Raw genomic sequence first — 20,465 nt, 5'->3', positions numbered from 1 at the left:
ATGGAGGTTTGCCCTAGTCCAATACCTTGCTCTTTAAGCTAAAGTTCAAATTTTGTTCAAATTCTTTAAAAATGACTCCTTAATCTCAGAGCCGTTAATTAGAATAAAAGCTCTTTTGAAAAGTACTAAAATTCTTTGCCTTGAAGAACGAGGTATTGACTAGGGGAAAAAACTTGTTTTTTTTTAAATATAATTTTGCCAGTCTTTTCTTTATGTGTCGCCAAAATGCAGCGCCCCCACATAGCAATGTCACTTCCCCATGAAAACTTACTGCATGGAAAGATCCTCCTATAACCCCCAACCCCCCCCCCCCCCTTTCCCACACCTACCAGAAAAATCCCCCTGAAAACGTCTGTATACTTACCAATAACCAATATAATATTGCGGCGTGGCCAAATTTCAAAACTTTCAACCCTCTCCCCAGGGATTCCTGGGGATTAAAGTGCATCTAAACGACATAGTTATCATATTTTTGACCATGCCGAACAAAATGGCTATCAAAATTTTGATCAGGTGACTTTGGGAAAAAATGAGCCTGGGAGGGGGCCTAGTTGCCCTCCGTTTTTATCCGTCATGAAAAGGGCGCTAGAACTTTTAACTTCCGTTTCCAATGAGCCCTCCCACGACATTCTAGGACCACTGGGTCGATACGATTACCCCTGGGGAAAAAAAACAAACACGCATCCGTGATCTTTCTTCCATGATAAAATTCAAAATTCCACATGTTTGTAGGTTGGTGCTTGACACCTAGTCAGTAGTGTTTATGATAAGCATAATATTAGTGTGTGATTTTTATAAATCCAATAGTTCTTTCAGGCTGTCTTTTCTCCCTTTGTTAGAAGAGTTGAAATATTTTATGAGACACTTAACTTTTGATGGGTAGAACTAAAATTGATTAAAATTATATGATTGACATCAGAATCAAATTTTGATTCTTTTGATGTATCTATTGGTATCAAAAAATCCGTTTTTTAGAGTTTCGGTTATAATTGAGCCGGGTTGCTCCTTACTTACAGTTCGTTACCACGAGCATGTTTGATATATTTTTTGGGTTAAGAGAATAAGATTTTTGCGTCTCATATGCTGCATCTTCTATTCAAAGTACAAACTCTATAACTCGTAATTAGCAGACCCATATATACGATCGATGTTGGCAAAAGGCCAAAACAAGAGACATTCAAGCCTTGTGATTAAAAAACCAGTTTTTTGACATGATGCCTATACATGCCACATTTCGATAGAGTCGTTTTTGGTTTAGAATCGGCATATCATCACCTTCGTATTAGCTTAAGAAGGCACCACATAGATCTTGTGACGTCAGCTCTTAAACATGCCCCTTTTCGACAAGAATTCATTTTTGTTTCTATGGGGCATGGCCGCATAAAACCTGTTTCAAACACGCCACAAAGCGGCTGATCCTGTTTTTCGGGACCGACCCATAGTATTTATTTTGTTTTTGGATTATTGATTTTTGCTTTGGATTATATATATGTATATATATATATATATATATATATATATATATATATATATATATATATATATATATATATATATATATATATATATATATAAACAAAAAATCGCGAAGAAAGGAAACGAGGACAATTATATATATATATATATATATATATATATATATATATATATATATATATATATATATATATATATATATATATATATATATATATATATATATATATTGTGTGTTTGTTTGTGTGTTTTTTTTTTTGTGTTTTGTTTTTTTTGAGTTTTTTTGTTTTTTTTTTGTTTTTGTGTTTGTTGTTGTGTGTTTTTGTTTGTGTGTGTTGGGGGGGGTTTGTTTGGGTGTGTTGGCTTATGTTTTTTTTTTTTTATTTTTTGTTTTGTGTTTGTGTGTGTGTGTGTGTGTTTTTTTGTATGTGTGTGTGTGTTTGTGTTTATGTGTGTGTGTGTTTGTGTGTGTGTGTGTGTGTGTGTGTGTGTGTGTGTGTGTGTGTGTGTGTGTGTGTGTGTGTGTGTGTGTGTGTGTGTGTGTGTGTGTGTGTGTGTGTGTGTGTGTGTGTGTGTGTGTGTGTGTGTGTGTGTGTGTGTGTGTGTGTGTGTGTGTGTGTGTGTGTGTGTGTGTGTGTGTGTGTGTGTGTGTGTGTGTGTGTGTGTGTGTGTGTGTGTGTGTGTGTGTGTGTGTGTGTGTGTGTGTGTGTGTGTGTGTGTGTGTGTGTGTGTGTGTGTGTGTGTGTGTGTGTGTGTGTGTATATATATATGAATACGTATTATAAATATTGTATATGTGTATAAAATCCTTACTATTTACTTAGTGCGATTTAAATCATTTCGGTTTCTTTTATATAATTTCATCTACATTTAAATTCTATAAGATCTTTTGTCCATACCTGTTATATTGAAAACATTGAATAATAAAAAATTTTGATTTTTGGCCCAAGAGCTTAAAATTTATTATTCTATTCGAATTTTATTACAAATTGTATGAGCGTTTATCACCCATACTTATAGTATTTATTTTGTTTTGGATTTTTGCTTTGGATTATAGATCACGAAACTGAAAATACATTCTATTTTAACTTTTGAACAGTTCAGAGAACGGGAAGTTCAGTTGTTTCAGTTCACAACAGTTCAGCCGAGGTTCTTCAACTAATTGCTTTTAAAGTCGAATTACGATAAAAGAAACCAAACAGAGTTTGACTTCTGAACTGTTCAGAGAACGAAAGGTTCAATTCAGTTTCAGTTCACAACAGTTCAGTCTGGTTAGTTCAAAGCACTTCAGCTAATTGCTTTTACAGTCGAATTACGAAAAAATAAAACAAACAGAGTTGATCGATTTTACTTCGGAACAGTTCAACAGTCAAATTACGAAAAAACAAACAAACAGAGTTGATCGCTTAAACTTCTGAACAATTCAGAGAATGAACAGTTCAGTTGATTCAGTTCACAACAGTTCAGCCGAGTTAGTTCAAACCACTTCAACTAATTGATTTTACAGTCAAAATACAAAAAAATAAAACAAACAGAATTAATCGATTTAACTTTTAAAGAGGTCAGAGAATGAACAGTTCACCATGAACCCTTCACCAGATGCAGTTCAAGTGAAAGGGGAGGAGTCATTCTTTAATGGATCACACAGCGTACAAGGTATCCACAAAATGTACATGCTACTCTGAAAGACTGAAGTTGGAGAATGTCGATATTCACCGGTGAATTTCTGGAATTACCTTTATTCTCCTTGGATCTAGTTAGCTTTGCCAGTCAGCTTTTCCAGTTTTATGCAAGGTTTGATGGTGACAGGTTAGGTTAAGTTGGATTAGGTTAGGTTTTTAACCCGTTTCCAAGATTTATATCCTAATTTAACCTAACCTAACTTTAACTTTTACCATCAAACCTTGCGTCAGACTATCAAATCTGATTGAATCCAAGCAGAGAAAAGGAATTTCGGACATTCATCGGTGAATTTCGACGTTTACCAGATTCCGGTCTTTCATCGTAACATATACACACTTCAACTGGTGATTGTTTCTTTGATAAGAGGCTGTGTTCTTTTGGTACTGGGTCTTCGAAGATTAGGAGTTTTACCTCTAGCAAGATTTCATAATCTATAAAATTGCGTTAATTCTAAATCTAGGCTGAGAATAAGCTAAATACTGCCAAAAAATTCATAGTCACTGGAATGAAATTCTAAATGAGCTAAATCAATTAAACTTGAATTAGTTTGAAAATTGAGAGCAGGTGAAATTTATTTCAGACCTATAGCCCAGCGCTAATCTTCTAATCTTCTCCTATTCGCTAATTATTTCCGCCTTAATCTACTAATCCTTTTACTTCCAAAATTTTACTCTCCAGTCAAAACTTATTTATTCAGTTGATAATTTATTTTTGTATTTTAAAGGATGTACAGTATGGTGATATTGATATTATGGATAGGGCGCTGGACTTTACAATCAGTCCAACAAACTTCCCAGACTTGCCAGACTACGTGAAAGAAATTAAATCAAGAGGGCTGAAGTTTGCCACAATATTGGTAAGGCTTTTCACTTTTAGTAGACTTCAACATAGTTTTAATGCAAGACGAAAATTCAGGACTGGTCGAAAAATCTAAAAAGAGGTTTATACAGTACATCCCATGTTTCTAGGTTGGAGGCTTGATGAGATAACCTTACCTTAGGAGCGAAAACAAGAGAACATCGAAGTTGTAGCACCAGTCAATAAAGTGAATGGTAGCACGAGTAAGGAAAAAAAGATGACACTGTTTGACCATAAATAGACGACGATAATTAAGGCATACAAATTTGAATATTAAATCCAGAATTTAAAATTTTTAAAAAATTTCAAAATTATGAAGAAAGAGGTTTACCTAGGTATAGTTGCCAGACAAGTGGAAGTTTGAAGTGTCTAGTTTTTAGAAATTTAAACATGTGCTTAACAGTAAATGTTTATTCCGGTCAGTATTGAAATACAGTCGAACATTTTCCTGATTTTCTGTTTAACAGTCACGTAAGGTTAACAATGGAGCCAAAAGGTTCAAAGGATGAGCACAGATAATTTATATCGGCATGATTTGAAGAGTAACCACAAATTTAATGGCAAAACAAGTTTTTTTTTAAATTAAATTAAGGAGAATTTTCCATGGGGCATTATCCGGGAGAAATATTTAGGAAGGAATTTTCAGTTGGGAGAGGATTTTCTTGGAGAATTTTTCGAGGTAGGAGTTTATGCGGAAGGAATTTTTTGGGGGATCGTCTGCGGGAGAAATTTTCTTGGGGCAATTTTCGAGGGAAATTTTTTACGGAAAGAGCGGGGTAAATTTCCCGGCATCTTTTAGAAACAATCAAAAATTAAATTAAAAAGAAAAAGCTTTTTTTAAGTGAAAATAACGAGTAACATCAAGTAAGAGGAGAAACAACACTAAAAGAACAAAAATGAGGATATTTCCATCTCAGTGCAAAAATAGAAAAATAAAACAGCCTGTAAAATACAACCAGTAAAATAAATAAAATAAATCGTAAATAACAACCATTAAAATATAAGAAAGTCCCTCCCTGTGCAACGGTTAAAAGGTAACTAAATAAAAATTATGATATTGAGTTGCAATTCAAGAGTTCATTTTATTAGTGTTTTTTTTAACAGCTAATCCCTTGCTATGTCTGGTACCATCGAAGTTTTATTAAGCTGCGAAGTATTACAATGTAAAGGAGAAATATCTGAATTAATAAGTTCATCATAAATAGGGCTCAAATAAGTTTCTTCGGTATCTCTATAAAGGGCTAATTTTTTATGTATATATTAGCCCTTAATAGAAATACAGGAGCTTTCTTTTAGAAGGCTGGAGGGTATTCTTTTGTTTTAATGGATGTTTTTTACGGTTTGTTTTTATTTATTTTTGTGTTCGTTTTTTACGGTCTGTTTTTATTTTTCCATTTTTTCACTGAGGCTGGTTGAGCAGAGATCTCAGCCGGAATATTCGCACTGTATTGTTATTTTCACTGGCTGGAAATATCTTCGTTTTTATTCATTTCAAGTTTTTTTTTCATCTTGTCAAGCTTAGCCAGTGGGGTCTTGGAAATTATTTAGCTACATTAGATAATTTTGGATACCACACTGACTTTTCATTTAGACTTTTATTTAGCTAAATTAAACTAAAAAAAACAAACAGATTGCGTTCCACATATGAAGAGAGGACTACCCTCTCCTCAGTCCCTCGTTCTTTACCCTAATTTTTGACTCTTTGTCCCAATTCCTTAAGAAAGATTCCTAAAACACAATATCAGTTTATTTGGAATAAGAAAGTTTTTTAAAAAACCAAATAACTTTAGAGCAGCAAGTGAGGGACTGAGAAGGGGACAGACCCCCTCATATATGGACTAATTTCTGTTCTGTTTAAGTTCTAATTTAGCTCCTTTCTTTAATTGGAAAAAATCTTTTTTTTACATATTTAATTGTTAGATAGAAAGAGCTTTTTGGCCCCAAATCAACTCTTGTATGTACCAAACCTTTGAGATAAATCGTGCCTGTTTTCTGACCAAGTTGTACCTAAAGATGCTTTATAGTCCAATTATAGCATTATATCAATTAAGTCAGTTTCCATTTCACAGAAAAAAATTATACCAATTATACCGATCAAGTCAGTTTCCATTTCACAGACAAAAAAAAAGAATAGCTGAAAGGCAAGTGACATGTTTTTTTTCAATAATACCTTCATACTCTCTCAGAAACAAATTCTTAGCACTGTTTCTCGTGTGATGATTAGTTTGTAATTCGCAGAGATTTATTCATATGTGTCAGCCCTAAATGATCCTTGGGAATGTACCAAAATATACCGGAAACTTTGTATTGTACCAAGACGTGTCCAAATGTATTGCATTGTACCCGGACCTCTAAATTATACGAAACAGATATTACTGTACTGCGTTGGCAACATTGGCCTGTTGGTAATATCAGAAAGCCACCGAAGCCAATTGACCTAGTTCCTTCTAACGTAAACTAGATGGCAACACCGTCTGGTAAAGGAAGTACCAATTATTTTACTTTTACTTTTATTCAGTGGTCCATAGAGATAAATAATAAAATAAACACAGGCCAGATGTATAAATATTTCCCGGTCAGAATTCAGCATTTTCCTTTCTTCCTTTCTTCCTTTTCCTTCCTTTCGGTCAGAATTCAGAATTCACCTTTTTGATAGTATCCTATGTTGCAATGAATTAAAGCGAAATATAAGAATTAAATAAACAGCGAAATATATCGATAATTTGGCTTTTAATCATGTTACTATCTCTTTACACTCAGTTCTGCTTAGAAAATACCGTCTTTCAATCTAGTATCATGACCAAGTTAAGCTAATTTTTTTTCAGCAAATTATTTTTGAAGTTTTGAAGTCTCGAAATTTAGTTCACTTAGCTTTCCCCTCTTTGTTACAAGACAAAAAAAAACTTTGATTGCATCAATGACTTGTCCTGGGAGAAGAACTGAACAGCTTACATCCAACTTTTTGGTTATTCAGTGGCTGCGCTCGCTGTGCACATCATATCATAGTTAGAAACCTTTGCGAAATATGTTGGACTCCCTTTTGAACTGGTTATAATCCAAGCCTGCACAATTTTGGCATTGGACACCTAAACAGTTAAAACATATTTCTTTTATAACTAACGGACACATTTGAACATGAATTAGAGACGGGTTAAAATATGCATGCGAAGAACAAGCAACTGAGACAATTAGTAATTAAGTAACATATAAAACACCTCAAGTAAAGGTAAATAAATAATTATTCTAATGAAGAAAGCTGAAAAGAATGTAAAAACCTTTAAATATTTTTTAAGCAGCGTAACGCCATGCAAAAGACTAGCCTTAATAAACTAACCGCAATAAAAACTAAAGGCAAAAGTAAAAAAAAAAGCATAAAAACACTTCAGTAAGAGACAATATTCCAAAAACACGCATATAGTTTACATTATTATGCGGGACTTAACAGCTTGCAAGTATCGACAAAGGTGCCTCTGTTTTCCAATTTAAACACCCAAAAGCTTTAGTTTAACATTCTAGCATGAGAAGGAGACCGAACTCACATAAAACATATTCCACGACTATACAATCTACCTCATTCTCACATTGAGAACAAACCGTGTTTGTATTCCTCTTTAGGCTTATTCCTTCCAGAATATTCCCATGGAAAATCCCCCCCCAGGGAAAAATGTCTCAGGATAATCCTTCCCGTGAAAAATTCCCCCATATACAAAGTTGAGCTGCCACAGAGAAAGCTTGAAAAACAAAAATAAGGAAGAAAAAACAAATTTTGGTATATTCTACCAATGTTCCAAAATATAGGCAGAATATGTGGTCTAGAATGTCTTGTAATATTTATTTTTGCTTTTTTAATTTTATTTTCTTGTGTGTTTCTGGGGGTTAAGTTATCATAGCAGGGTAAGAAAAAGTTTAACATTAAGGCTATAGGGTTATATCAACCCCAAAGGCAAACTTATTAGGCATTTAAAAATTTTGAACAAAACAGATATCTAAAAATTTCATTCGATATCATAGGGGTTAGAGGTGGGCCGAATAGCAAAAGGGAAACCAAGAGGGAGGTTTATTGCCCTTCAATAGCTTTTGGTCCTTAAAAAGAAAGCAAAAACATTCAATTTTCAATCGAATGATCCCCCTTCCAGGTTTCTAAAGTAACCCCCTCCATTTGAAGTAGGTGGAAAAATGTTTTGGCACTTTTCTGACTCTTTTTCGGGCTGCATTCTGAGGGAAAGCAATATTTTTTCCTTCTACATTGGTGTACCGATAGCCCAAAGTTGGAGGATGGAGCGATTTCAATGGGACCGATCCTTTGAGTAACTTTTGTACACGATTCCTCTTGGTCCAAGGACTTACGGCTGTAATTTTCAAATTGATCAGTAAAAAAGTTTTGCTGGCTTATTTCTGATCCTTTAGCCCCTCCCATCTCAACAGCAAAAAATTGATGGTCTTGTTGAAGACGAAAATAATAGCTTGAAGTTTCACGCCCCTGGACTCCCATAGGTAAAACATACCCCCCTTTTTCCTCTATAAAATCTGGTTCCATTGCAACTGAACGACCGTGTAACTGAACCCCAAGCAACTGAACCACTGTAACTGAACCACCGTGCAACTAAACCACCGTGCAACTGAATCCCTTTACAACTGAAACACCGTGCAACTGAACCCTCATGCAACTGAACGGTGCAAATCCACCCCATTTAACTGAGCCCTCGTGCAACTCATCCCCCGTGCCACTCAACCCCATTAAACTAAACCCCCGTGTAACTGAACCCCCGTGCAACTGGACCACCGTGCAGCTGAACCACCATGCAACTGAACCATTGTGCAACTGAACCATAGTGCAGCTGAACCCTTGTATAACTGAACTCTCATTCAACTCAAACACCGTACTTACATTGGGTAAACCACAAGTTAGAATCTTTACATGTTCAACCTTGTTGGAATTGTTTGTTTTTTAAAGTCATAATATACACGAATGTTGAGATGATTAATAAAAAAGTTCGGTTTTGTTGTCACAAAAACAAAGAAAATCAGACGTCAGAAACTCTTAAAGCCAGATTTATTTTCTCCTTTTTTATGTCTGTTAATGGGATTTCTCTTCGCCATGTCTCTGTCCACGGCTGTAGGCGTTTATTTCCCTCCCTCCCCCAAGGAAAAACCCTCCCCTGGAAAATACCTTCTCGCGGAAAATACGGTTGTCCAAAATGGAATATTTTATTTATATTCTGTTATTTTTTAGTTTAGCTGAGAAATGCTAAGGAAAGTGGAAAAGAGGAATTTATGTGTAAGCCTTGCCCCTCCCTCCGTAAAAAATGTTCCTTTCATGGAAAATCCTCTAGAACGCCCCCCCCCCCCATCAGAAAACAACACGCAAAAAATGTTAGTATGTTTCCCAATAACAAACACTATCTGTAAGCAATGGACAAATTACAAAACTTATAAAGGTACTTAAATTTCTGCAATGCAGTTCTTTGATTGTTTTGTAGCTAGGGATGGAGGGAGAGAAACACCTCAAAGGGTGTGTTTTAATGCCAAAACATCTCAACTCTCATTGAGCCTTCGGATAAATACAGAATTAGCTCTAAGGGAGAGACGAGAGGAGGATGGTGGTAAAAATTAACAATAATCCCCAGGCAGTTTTAGTATTTTTTTACATGTCGAAAGTGTTTGGATACCAACCAACCACAAGGGGTATTTTTCGGGGGAGGATTTATCACGGAGAGGTATTTTCCAGGGGGAGGGTATTTTCCATGAGGTGGTAGTTCCCGGCTAACATACAAGGTGTTTTTTTTTTTATCAAGAAGAGAGGGCATGTTTGATCCTATAAATAAAAAAACATGGAGCATTAAGGTCAAACCTTAGGGAAATGTCAACAAGAATGCTAAACACAATTGAAAGACATGTTTTCCTTAATTGGTCGTGAAAAGGAAATACCAGCAATATCTACAACGGCTGATGGTATCAACTATCATATTTTTCGGAAAATGTTTAGGAACATCTTCAACTAAATCATGAGGTACTATGTGCATCCAGTTTTACAAGACAAAAGATCTGCAATATCTCGAGAACAGCCGAGGGCACAAATCTAAGAGTATTAAGTTCGAAATTTTAAGGTATTCTGAAACGATATTGGAAAAAAAGACCAGGGTGAGACCAGTCACCTTTCCATATCCTTTTTAGCTGCAATCTCCTCAAAGACATCTGATCAAAATTCGTTATCTAGATTGACTAAGGTCAAATATTTTAAACACACATGTTTATTATTTAACGTCGAGAAACGTCTGAAAAAAATAGAGATTTAAAGCAAAGATTTTTTATGACTGATCTTGACAGGCGTTCATATCATGGCTTTAAGAAACAAACAATTTCAACAAAGTTGAACAGGTGAAAATTTTAATTTGTTTTCTACTCAATTATATTGCCTAATATTTATAGAATACTGAAAAACTGAGTTCAGTGGTTCAGTTGCACGATGGTTCAGTTACACAAGGGTTCAGTTACAAGTTTGTTCAGTTGCACGGTGGTTCAGTTCCACGGTGGCTCAGTTGTACGGTGGTTCAGTTGCACGGTGGTTCAGTTGTACAGGGGTCAGTTACACGGGGGCTCAGTTAAGGTGGGTTGAGTTGCACGGGGGTTTAGCTGCACAAGGGTTTAGTTAAGTGGGGTTCAGTTGTCTGGTGGTTCAGTTAGACGAGGGTTTAGTTGCAAAGGGGTTTGGTTATACAGGGGTCCAGTTGCATGGTGGTTCAGTTACGCGATGGTTCAGTTACACGGCGGTTCAGTTACAGGAGTTCAGTTACCTGTGGTTCAGTTACACGGTGATTCAGTTACACGCACACCATAAAATATACCTGTTAAAAATTCACCGTTAAGATTATTTAGGGCTCTTATACCAGCGGCTCTGGATACTATGTCATATTAGGACACAAATTTACTGATATTTTCAGCTATTCTGAACAAAATAGATTCCTCGAAATATTTATCAAATGTCCTATGGAGTTATAAAAGGACCAGATATAAAAAGGTTCTAGCGCAGAGTTTGGCTATTCTCCAATCGCTTCTGATCAGAGGTAACGCTATAGCATTGCCTATAATAAAGGCCATACGGCTCCAATGTTTTACTATTTATTATTCTTTTTTTTTCCCAGAGGCACTTCATATGGAAGGGGTCGTCGTAGAAACTTCAAAGGGGGCTCATTCGATTGGAAATCGAGAGTTATAGTGCCCTTTTTAAAAGTCGAAAGTGATTGAAGGGCAACTTCCCCCCCCCCACGACCATCATTCCCCCAAACACATTCAATTAAAATTTTGAGATAGCAATTTTGTTCAGCGTAGATGATTTCCAGATATAAAATTTCTTTTTGAGGAGTCCACTCCCCCAAAACCCTCAAGATAAGGTTTTTAAGTTATGCCCTGGGGACATATAAGGTTTTTATAGAAGGGGTTGTCGTAAACACTTCAAAACAGGCTCATTCGACTGGAAATTCAAAGGGCTAGTGAGTGCCCTTTTTGATAGTCAAAAGTGATTGGAGGACAACGAGCCCCTCCCCACGCCCAACATTCCCCCAGACACAACCAATCAAAATTTTGCCAAATTTTGTTTGGCGTAGTTGATTTCCAGATAGAAAATATGTTTTTGAGGAAGACACTCTCCCAAAACCCTCATGGCAAGGGTTTTAAGTTATACCCTGGGGGCATATAAGGTTTTTATAGAAGGTGTTGTCGTAGAAACTTCAAAAAAGACTCATTCGATTGGAAATTCAAAGGGCTAGTGCTCTTTGTAATAGTCGAAAGTGATGTGAGGGCAACTAACCCCCTTCTCACGCCCACCTTTTCCCCAAACACATCCAATCAAAATTTTAAGACAGTCATTTTATTAAACGTAGTTGTAAGCTCTGGAAATTAGGTCTTTGAGGATGACAACTCCCCCACAGCCCTCAGGGCAAGGGTTGTAATTTATGCCCTGGGGGCATATAAGGTTTTGTATAGACAACATTGTTGTAGAAACTTCAGAAAGGGCTCATTCGATTGGAAATTTTAATGGCTAGTTCCTTTTTTAATAGCAGAAAGTGATTCTAAGGCAACTGACACCCCTTACAAGCCCACCATTCCCCAAATACATCCAATCAAAATTTTGATATAGCCATTTTGTTCAACATAGTTGAAATTTCTGGAAATTATATGTTTGAGCAGGACATTCCCCCTACAGTCTTCAGAGGCAAGGGTTATATTTATGCCCTGGGGGTATATATGGTTCTTATGGAAGGAATGCTCTTATAAACTTCAGAGAGGGCTCATTTGATTGGAAGTTGAAATTTCTAGTTCACTTTTTAAGCGTCAAAAGCTATTGGAGGGTAACCAGCTCTCCCCCCAGCCCCCCCCCCCCAAATGCATCCAATAAAAGTTTTAAGATAGTTATTTGGTTAAAAATAGTTCAAAGATCATATAACAAAAGTTTCGGTGTCGACACAACCCACCAGGGCCCGGGGGCAGGCATTGTATTGTAAGTTATGCCCTGGTGGCATATATTGGTCTTATGGAAGGAAAGCTCGTATTAACTTCAACGAGGGATCATCTGATTGGAAATTGAAAATTCTAGTTCACGTTTTAAGAGTCAAAAGAGATTGGAGGGCACCTAGCCCCCCTCCCCTCCACGCTTTTTTTTACTCAATCCCATCCGATAAAACTTTGAGATTGCTTTATTTTTAAATAGTTCAAGACCATATAACACAAACTCAGGTGTCGTCAAAACCCCCCAGGGTCTGGGGGCTGGCGTTTTAAGTTATGCCCTGGGGCATATATTGTTCGTAGGAAAGGGATTCTCGTATAAACTTCAAAGAGGGCTCATTTGATATTGAAAGTTCGAGCTCACTTTTTAATAGTCAAAAGAGATCCGAGGGAAACTATCCCACCCCACACCCTCTTTTTCAAAACCCATCTGATGAAAATTCTGAGATAGACATCTTGTTAAAAAAAAGTAGTTTAATGGTCGGATAAGAAAAACTCCGGTGTCAATACAATCCCCCAGGGAACAGGGGATGGCGTTCTAAGTTATGCCCTAAGGGCATGTATGGTTCTTATGAAAGGGATATTCGTATAAACTTCATAGAGGGTTCATATGATTGGAAATTCAAAGTTCTAGTTCACTTTTTAAAGTCAAGAGAGCTAAAATACCCCCCCCCACGATCTTTTTTCCCCAAACCCGTCCTCTACAAATTTTGAGATAGCCAGTGTTTCATGAAATTGTTCAAAAATTATATAACAAAAATGTCCCCCAAGAGCCCTGGGGATAGGCGTTGTAAGTGTTGTCCTGGGGACGTATATGGTTCTTATGAAAGGGATGCTCGTATAAACTTCAGAGGGGTTCATTTGATTGGAATTGAAAGATCTAGTTTAATTTTCCAGAGTCAAAAGGTATCTGAGGGCAACTAGCCCCCCACCCCACACACCTTTTTTTCCCCAAGCCCATCCGATAAAAATTTTATAATAACCATTTCATTAAAAAAAGTTCGAAGGTCAGATAAGAAAAATTACTGTGTCGACGGAATCCGCCAGGGCCCGGAGGCAGGCGTTATGAATAATGCTCTAGGGGCATCTATAGTTTTTATGGAAGAGATGCTCGTATAAATTTTGGAGAGGGCTCATTTGATTTGAACTTGAGAGGTCTTGTTCACTTTTTATGAGTCAAAAGAGATCAGAGGGGAACTTGCCCCCCTCCTCCACACCCTAAATGCATCAGATAAAAATGTTGAGATGGACATTTTGTTAAAACAACGTTCAAAGTTCTTAAAAATAAAAACTCCGGTGTCGACACAGCCCCCCAGGGCCTGGGGGTAGGCGTCGTAAGTTATGCCCTTGGGGGGGGGGGCATATATGGTTGTTATGGAAAGGGTGCTCGTATAAAATTCCTAGGGGGCTCATTTGATTGGAGATTGATAGTTGTAATTCACTTTATAAGAGTCAAAAGTGATTGAAAGGCAGCCAGCCTCCCCCTACACTCCATTTATTTTTTTCCCAGAGGCACTTCATATAGAAGGGGTCGTCGTATAAACTTCAAAAGGGGCTCATTTTATTGGAAATCGAGAGTTCTAGTTCCCTTTTTATGAGTCAAAAGTGATCAGGGGGCAACTGCCCCCCCCCCCGCCCAAACCCTTTTCCCCTAAATATATGTGATAAAAATTTGAGGTAGCAATTTTGTAAAAATAGTTCAAAGATCATATAACAAAAACTCCTTTACATATGATCATTTCGTTAAAAATAGTTCAAAGATCAGATGAGAGAAACTCCTGTGACGACCCCCCCCCCCTAGGGCTGGGGCAGGCGTTGTAAGTTTTGCTCTGGGGGCATATATGGTTTTTATGGAAGGTATGCTCGTATAAACTTCAGAGAGGGTTCATTTAAACGGAAATTCAAAGTTGTAGTTCATTTTTTCAGAGTGAAAAAAGATCAGAGGGCAACAAGCCCCTCCCGCCCTCCACGCCTTTGGGTGTATCGAATGGATAAATCTATCCGATAAAAATTTCAGGTGACCATTTTATTATAAATAGTTCAACCATCAGATATTAAGACTCCAGGGTCAACACAACCCACCAAGGCCCAGGGATAGACGTTGTAAGTTATACTCTGGGGATATATATGGTTCTTATAGAAGGGATAGTCGTATAAACTTCAGGAGAGGGCTCATTTGATTGAAAATAGAAAATTCTAGTTCACTTTTAAAGAGTGAAAAGAGACCGAAGCTTAATCTAGTCCCTCCACGCCCATTTTCCCCAAACCCATCCGATAAATATTCTGAGATAGCAATTTTGTTAAAAATAGTTCAAATTCAGATAATAAAAACTCCGAGGTTGACACAAACACATTTTTTCACTTTGATAATGTTACTTTGATATCAGTTTTGTTACATTGACGAATATTTGATTTTATTGTTTTAAGTTTGATTTTGAAATAAGGAATTTTTAAAAAGTTGAAATTTTTTGCAATCAAAAACCAACAAAAACTCAAAACGAACACAAACAAGAGTTTGGGTATGACCTCCATCTCTCACTGTAAAAGTCTAAAACCTACTGCGTCATTGGCGCTTTACTGAAAACTATATGCGTCTTCAACAGTCTTGGAAAGTATAAACAACATCAAATTGAATATTTAATGTATAATGATGTTAATTATTGAAAGATCCCTCATTAGAATTTATTTCACTGTAACTGCATTTTTATTTCAATACTGTAAGAACTGGAAAATAAAATATTTGTAATATAATCCCTTTTCAGTTAAGCGCCAATGACACAGAAAGCTTTTGGTTTTTATTTACAGTTAGGAAAGGAGGCAGGCAGTATCCAAGCACTTGTTTGTAGGGAGACTATATTCGTCTTTAATAACTTTAAAAAGAGCTAATAAATTAAACTGAATATTTGAAGTAGTATGTGCCCTTGGAAAATGCCTGGCACTATACACGTTTGCTAGGGAGTCCGAAGTCCCTGAGCCCTGAAGTCAAGGTCACTGGGGAAAACCCAGAAAGATTTTTGTCAACAGAGACCTTGGGAAAAACCCTAATTGCATAACATGTTTTTGTAAACAATTTTGGGAAAACTAAATTAGTTTCTCTAAAAGAGAAAGCATAGTTGCTTAACTGATTTGTCAACAGGATTTGATAGAAAACCCCCAATCCTTGGAAAATACTCCATATAAAGTGAGAAAGAGTTCACTTTGAATAGTGTAGATTAAATGAATTAAGTGAATAAAATGTCTGAGAAAAGGAAATGTTGTGGTTCTGAAAAAGAGGTGAGTAATGCTTTATTTTTTTTTGAATTATGTTAATTAATATGGTCGGAGAGATAACTTTTATCACAAATTTGTTTTATGTTATTATTATTTAGTATTATAATGAATAGGTATAGATTCTAGGATTACAAAATATGTCCCATGATAAATTATCCCACCCCCTTCCTTTTTTTAAATATGGTAATTTAGAATGTTGCTATTTAAAAGTTTCAATGACCTAAAAAGTCAAATTTCCGCCTACCCTAACAATGGCTATATGATGCTCAAAGACGTTTACCAGTCACCAGCGACTTTCTTTACCTAAGCTAGTCATAATATTATTAAATTTAGATTCACTATCATCTTATTTAGAGTGGTAGGAGGCCAGTAACCATTTATTGATTGAGAGGGAGGCAAAGTTATGATTATATATAAAATAAAACATGATCATACAAGTAATATTATGTACATTTAATCTACTGAAAGTTAAGTAGCTACTCAAATTTTGGGGGCGCTAAACATTTGTTGATTGCGAGGGATGTAGGGGGGGGGGGGCTGATCTTAAAAAAATAATTTATAATTATAGTAAGTCCAATATCTATCTACATATACTTAATTATCCTATTAGCGGGTTATCCCAAAAAATATCCCTGAATGAGATGCAAATCAATTTTTATATTCCTCGTTAAACGAAGATTTATTTTTTTTATATAGTTTCACCTTTTTATAACATAGTTCATTTAGACTTAGTCCCATGTTTTTCTTTCAATAGACAGAATAAAATGTTTAAACGAGGTCAATTTGGCAAAGCAAACCTTTTATGAAATACACTCTAGGCTAATCCAGGCTGCTAATCCAGCCCGAACGGGTATTTAATAGCTTGATGGAAACATGAACAGAACTTGACTTTGTCAATCTTATTTATTTAGATATACAAATAGAAGGTTTTACAAAAATAGGATTCAATTCCACTTTCTATGATCAAAATGAGAGAAAGGTTGAGATGGCTAGGGTACGTTCTTCGGACGAAGAATGTCAGATTACCGATGCATTCTGTCGCCCGTCAATTGTCTTTGTGACTATGAAACTGGCTATCTTAAATCTAAAATTTAGCAACCTTCTTGAATTTGTACTGGATAATACGGAAGTACTGTCTACGATACTAAAGGTTTTTTTTAAGTAACTGGATATACCCTATTTTATGCATAAATAATGTATTACCAGACATCCAAAATGTAATTTGAGCAATTCTGCAAAACAAATTGTTGAAAAATACCGGGAAAAAAACAAAGAACAGGCTGTCCCAAGATGGAATGAGAAACCCAGATGGAATGGGAAGATTCATAAGGAAATATTTAAAAGAAAGGGGAAGTTTATGGGAGGGGGTAAAGGGTTAGGCTTTAAATAGATCGGGATGGAGGAGAAGCGTACATGAATGAATCTTAAAACGAACAAAGCTTTAATTAAATATATGAATAAAGATTGAAAAAAATTCATTATTTATTATAAAGAAGAATTTTACTTTGTCAATCTTATTTATTTAGATATCCAAATAGAAGGTTTTACAAAAAATTGGATTCAATTCCAATTTCTAGGACAATAATGAGAGAAAAGTTGAGATGGCTAGGATACGTTCTTCAGACGAAGAATGTCAAATTACCAATGCATTCTGTCGCCCGTCATTTGTCTTTGTGACTATGAAACTGGCTTTCTTAAATCTTAAATTTAGCAAACCTCTCGAGTGTGGACTGGATAATACGGAAGTACCGTCTACGGCACTGAAGGTTTTTTTTAAGTAACTGGATATGCCGTCTACGGCACTGAAGGTTTTTTTTTAAGTAACTGGATATGCCCTATTTTATGCATAAATAATGTATTACCAGACATCCAAAATGTAATTTGAGCAATTCTGCAAAACAAATGATTGAGAAATACCGGGAAAAACGAAAAAAAGGTTGTCCCCAGATGGAATGGGAACCCCAGATGGAATGGGAAGATTCATAAGGAAATATTTAAAAGAAAGGGGAACTTTATGGGAGGGGGTAAAGGGTGAGGCTTTAAATAGATTGGGATGGAGGAGAAGCGTACATGAATGAATTTTAAAACGAACAAAGCTTTAATTAAATATGCGAATCAAGATTGAAAAAAAATCACTATTTAAATTATATTTATAATAAAAAAGAATTTTACTTTGTCAAGCTTGTTTATTGAGATATCCAAATAGAAGGTTTTACAAAAAATACGATTCAATTCCAATTTCTAAGACCATAATGGGAGAAAGGTTGAGATGTCTAGGGTACGTTCTTCAGACGAAGAATGTCAGATTACCAATCCATTCTGTCGCCCGTCATTTGTCTTTGTGACTATGAAACTGGCTTTCTTAGATCTTAAATTTAGCAAACTTCTCGAGTGTGGACTGGATAATACAGAAGTACCGTCTACGGCACTGAAGGTTTTTTTTTTAAGTTTCTATTTTATGCATAAATAATGTATTACCAGACATCCAAAATGTATTTTGAGCAATTCTGCAAAACAAATTGTTGAGAAATAACGGGAAAAAACGAAAAACAGGTTGTCCCAGATGGACTGGGAAGATATGGAAAGGTATCCATTAGGAATTCCAGAAAGAATATAATTAATTTAGATTCTAGTCGATGGATGGAATATTAGTGATTTGGAAACATTCGATTGATTTTTTTTCCATGTTCAATGATATTAACAACATACAATGTTCTATGTGACGTCGTTACATTAAAAAATATTTCTATACATTATGATATTATGATTCTTTAATTTTAAGAGCTTTTTTCATGTTAATGGAACATTATTTTTTCTTCGTTAGTAACATTAATATATACTTTTTTTCGCTTTCTAGCTTTATACCATATGTCAGTTATTAGGTTGCACTATTCTTTGACAGTGACATTTCCAGATCAATACTAGTTCATATTTTATGAATCATGAAGACACAGGACACTTAAAATCTAAGAAATAATCTAAAAACAAAGATTAAGAGGAAAAAAAGATTTGTTGTAAATATAAAATGAAAATTTATCTCTTCTTCCATAATTTTCTGAAAATAAAAATTACAGTATTCAAATTTTATTTATTATGAAAAAAAAGGAATTTTACTTTTTCAATTTTATCCATTTAAATAGAACCAAACCTTTAGGATATTAAATGTGTTCAATAGCTTGTAACAATTAGATGTTTTTCCTTGTTCTGTAAAATATTACCTTCAGATCCATAGTGATATACTAAATTTAGCCTATTTTGGCACTACAAGTTTGAGCGGTTTTAACAGATAACAATCTGAAAAAGATCCATGAAATACGATTCCACCTATGTTTTTAGTCTGTTGAAAAAAAAAGGTTGTGTCTATAACCAATCTGAACTTTCTTTTCAATATTTTTAACTCTCTTCTACTTTTTCAGAGTCAAACTTCTTCAAAGAAAATAAATGTAAAAGACAACGATAACCTACTGGAAGACCTAAAAGCAGCCAGAAAAAATCTTAAAACGAACTTTCAACTCAAATGTCGTGAAGTAATTCAATTAAAAGAGGAACGTGATCACTTTCAACAAATTCCAAAGATCACCAGAAGAAAAACTCTGGAAGAAACTCAAATTTCTTCAATCAGAGTTGAAACCCAACTTGCAACTGCTCTATCTGAAAATTAACTATTGAAAAAAGAAATTACTAAGTTAAAAATTGAAAACAGCACATTTGTAAGTGAAAATGAAAGACTTGACTCAAGAAAAATTATTGGAAATCTCACTTAGCACAAGCATTATTATATATATCTTGCCTTTTCAACTCAAAAAAGTCTTTAAAAGAGAAAATTACTAAGTTGAATATGGAATAAAATCAAATTTTAAAAGAAAAAGAAGAATCTGCTTTAAAAGACGAAGAAGAAATATCCTGCCTCAAATCTTTTGTAGCTTATCTCCAAATAAAAACCAGGACATTAGAAACAGGTTCAGAACGTCTTGAACAAGAAGTCAGAGAGAAAACCAGTTTGATGGACGCTTTAGAAAATATGATTATTCATTTGAAAGACAGAGAAAAAGAATTCTTTCATGAAATGGATTTTTGTTATCGCGACTTGTCTTAACGCGATTAACTAATTTTAGTTTTTATTTATTTAATATTTTAAATCTCTTCGTTATTTATGAATAAAAATTCAATCCAAAGGACTTACAATATATTTTTGTAATCAATGTTTATACTTTCCCTTTAACAAATAGTCTCTAGAAAATCCTCTCAATTTGAATTTTATTTAACGATTTTTATATTTTTGGAATAAGAAACGAAAATGATATGAGGATGCAAACTGTGATTTTTTGTGTTGTTGTTGTAGTTAAACATGAAAAGAATTTTTTCAGTGTTAGTGTCTTTGTAATCAGTAGCACAATAGTTAGTTTAAACTTAATAAATCGAAAAAAACACCTTTTCAAAGAGTGAAAACCCCCTTCACTAACCAAGATCAATCCATAAAGTATTGATTTTTTTTTACTTTCCAGAAAAATATCAGTGAATGATGTTCGAAATTATTGACAGAGAAGTTGTCAATATAGCCAAAGTTGATTGCGGATTAATATTTGAATGTGCTCTCTTAGTGATGAATGAAAAATTTGAAGAAGTAGATATTCACCACTGGAATGTAAACTATAATTTACATAAGTACTCAACTA

The 20,465-nt window shown here is 35.1% G+C and overlaps 1 protein-coding gene across 1 annotated transcript in view; it reads left to right on the top strand.

Annotated features, from left to right (window-relative positions):
• The window catches only part of LOC148942917 (sucrase-isomaltase, intestinal-like), a 104,014-nt gene continuing 83,549 nt past the window's right edge, over positions 1–20,465 (top strand). Inside the window, exons 1-2 of the mRNA XM_089102396.1 lie at positions 1–6; positions 3,884–4,015. Of these exons, the coding sequence (XP_088958522.1) occupies positions 1–6; positions 3,884–4,015 (138 nt within the window). The remainder of the gene's footprint in view (positions 7–3,883; positions 4,016–20,465) is intronic.

Source organism: Artemia sp. Qi Xiang Cuo, chromosome 16 (genome assembly GCF_049724085.1).
Source record: "Artemia sp. Qi Xiang Cuo chromosome 16, ASM4972408v1, whole genome shotgun sequence".
NCBI lineage: Eukaryota > Metazoa > Arthropoda > Branchiopoda > Anostraca > Artemiidae > Artemia > Artemia sp. Qi Xiang Cuo.
This window is presented reverse-complemented; position numbering and strand designations above follow the sequence as displayed.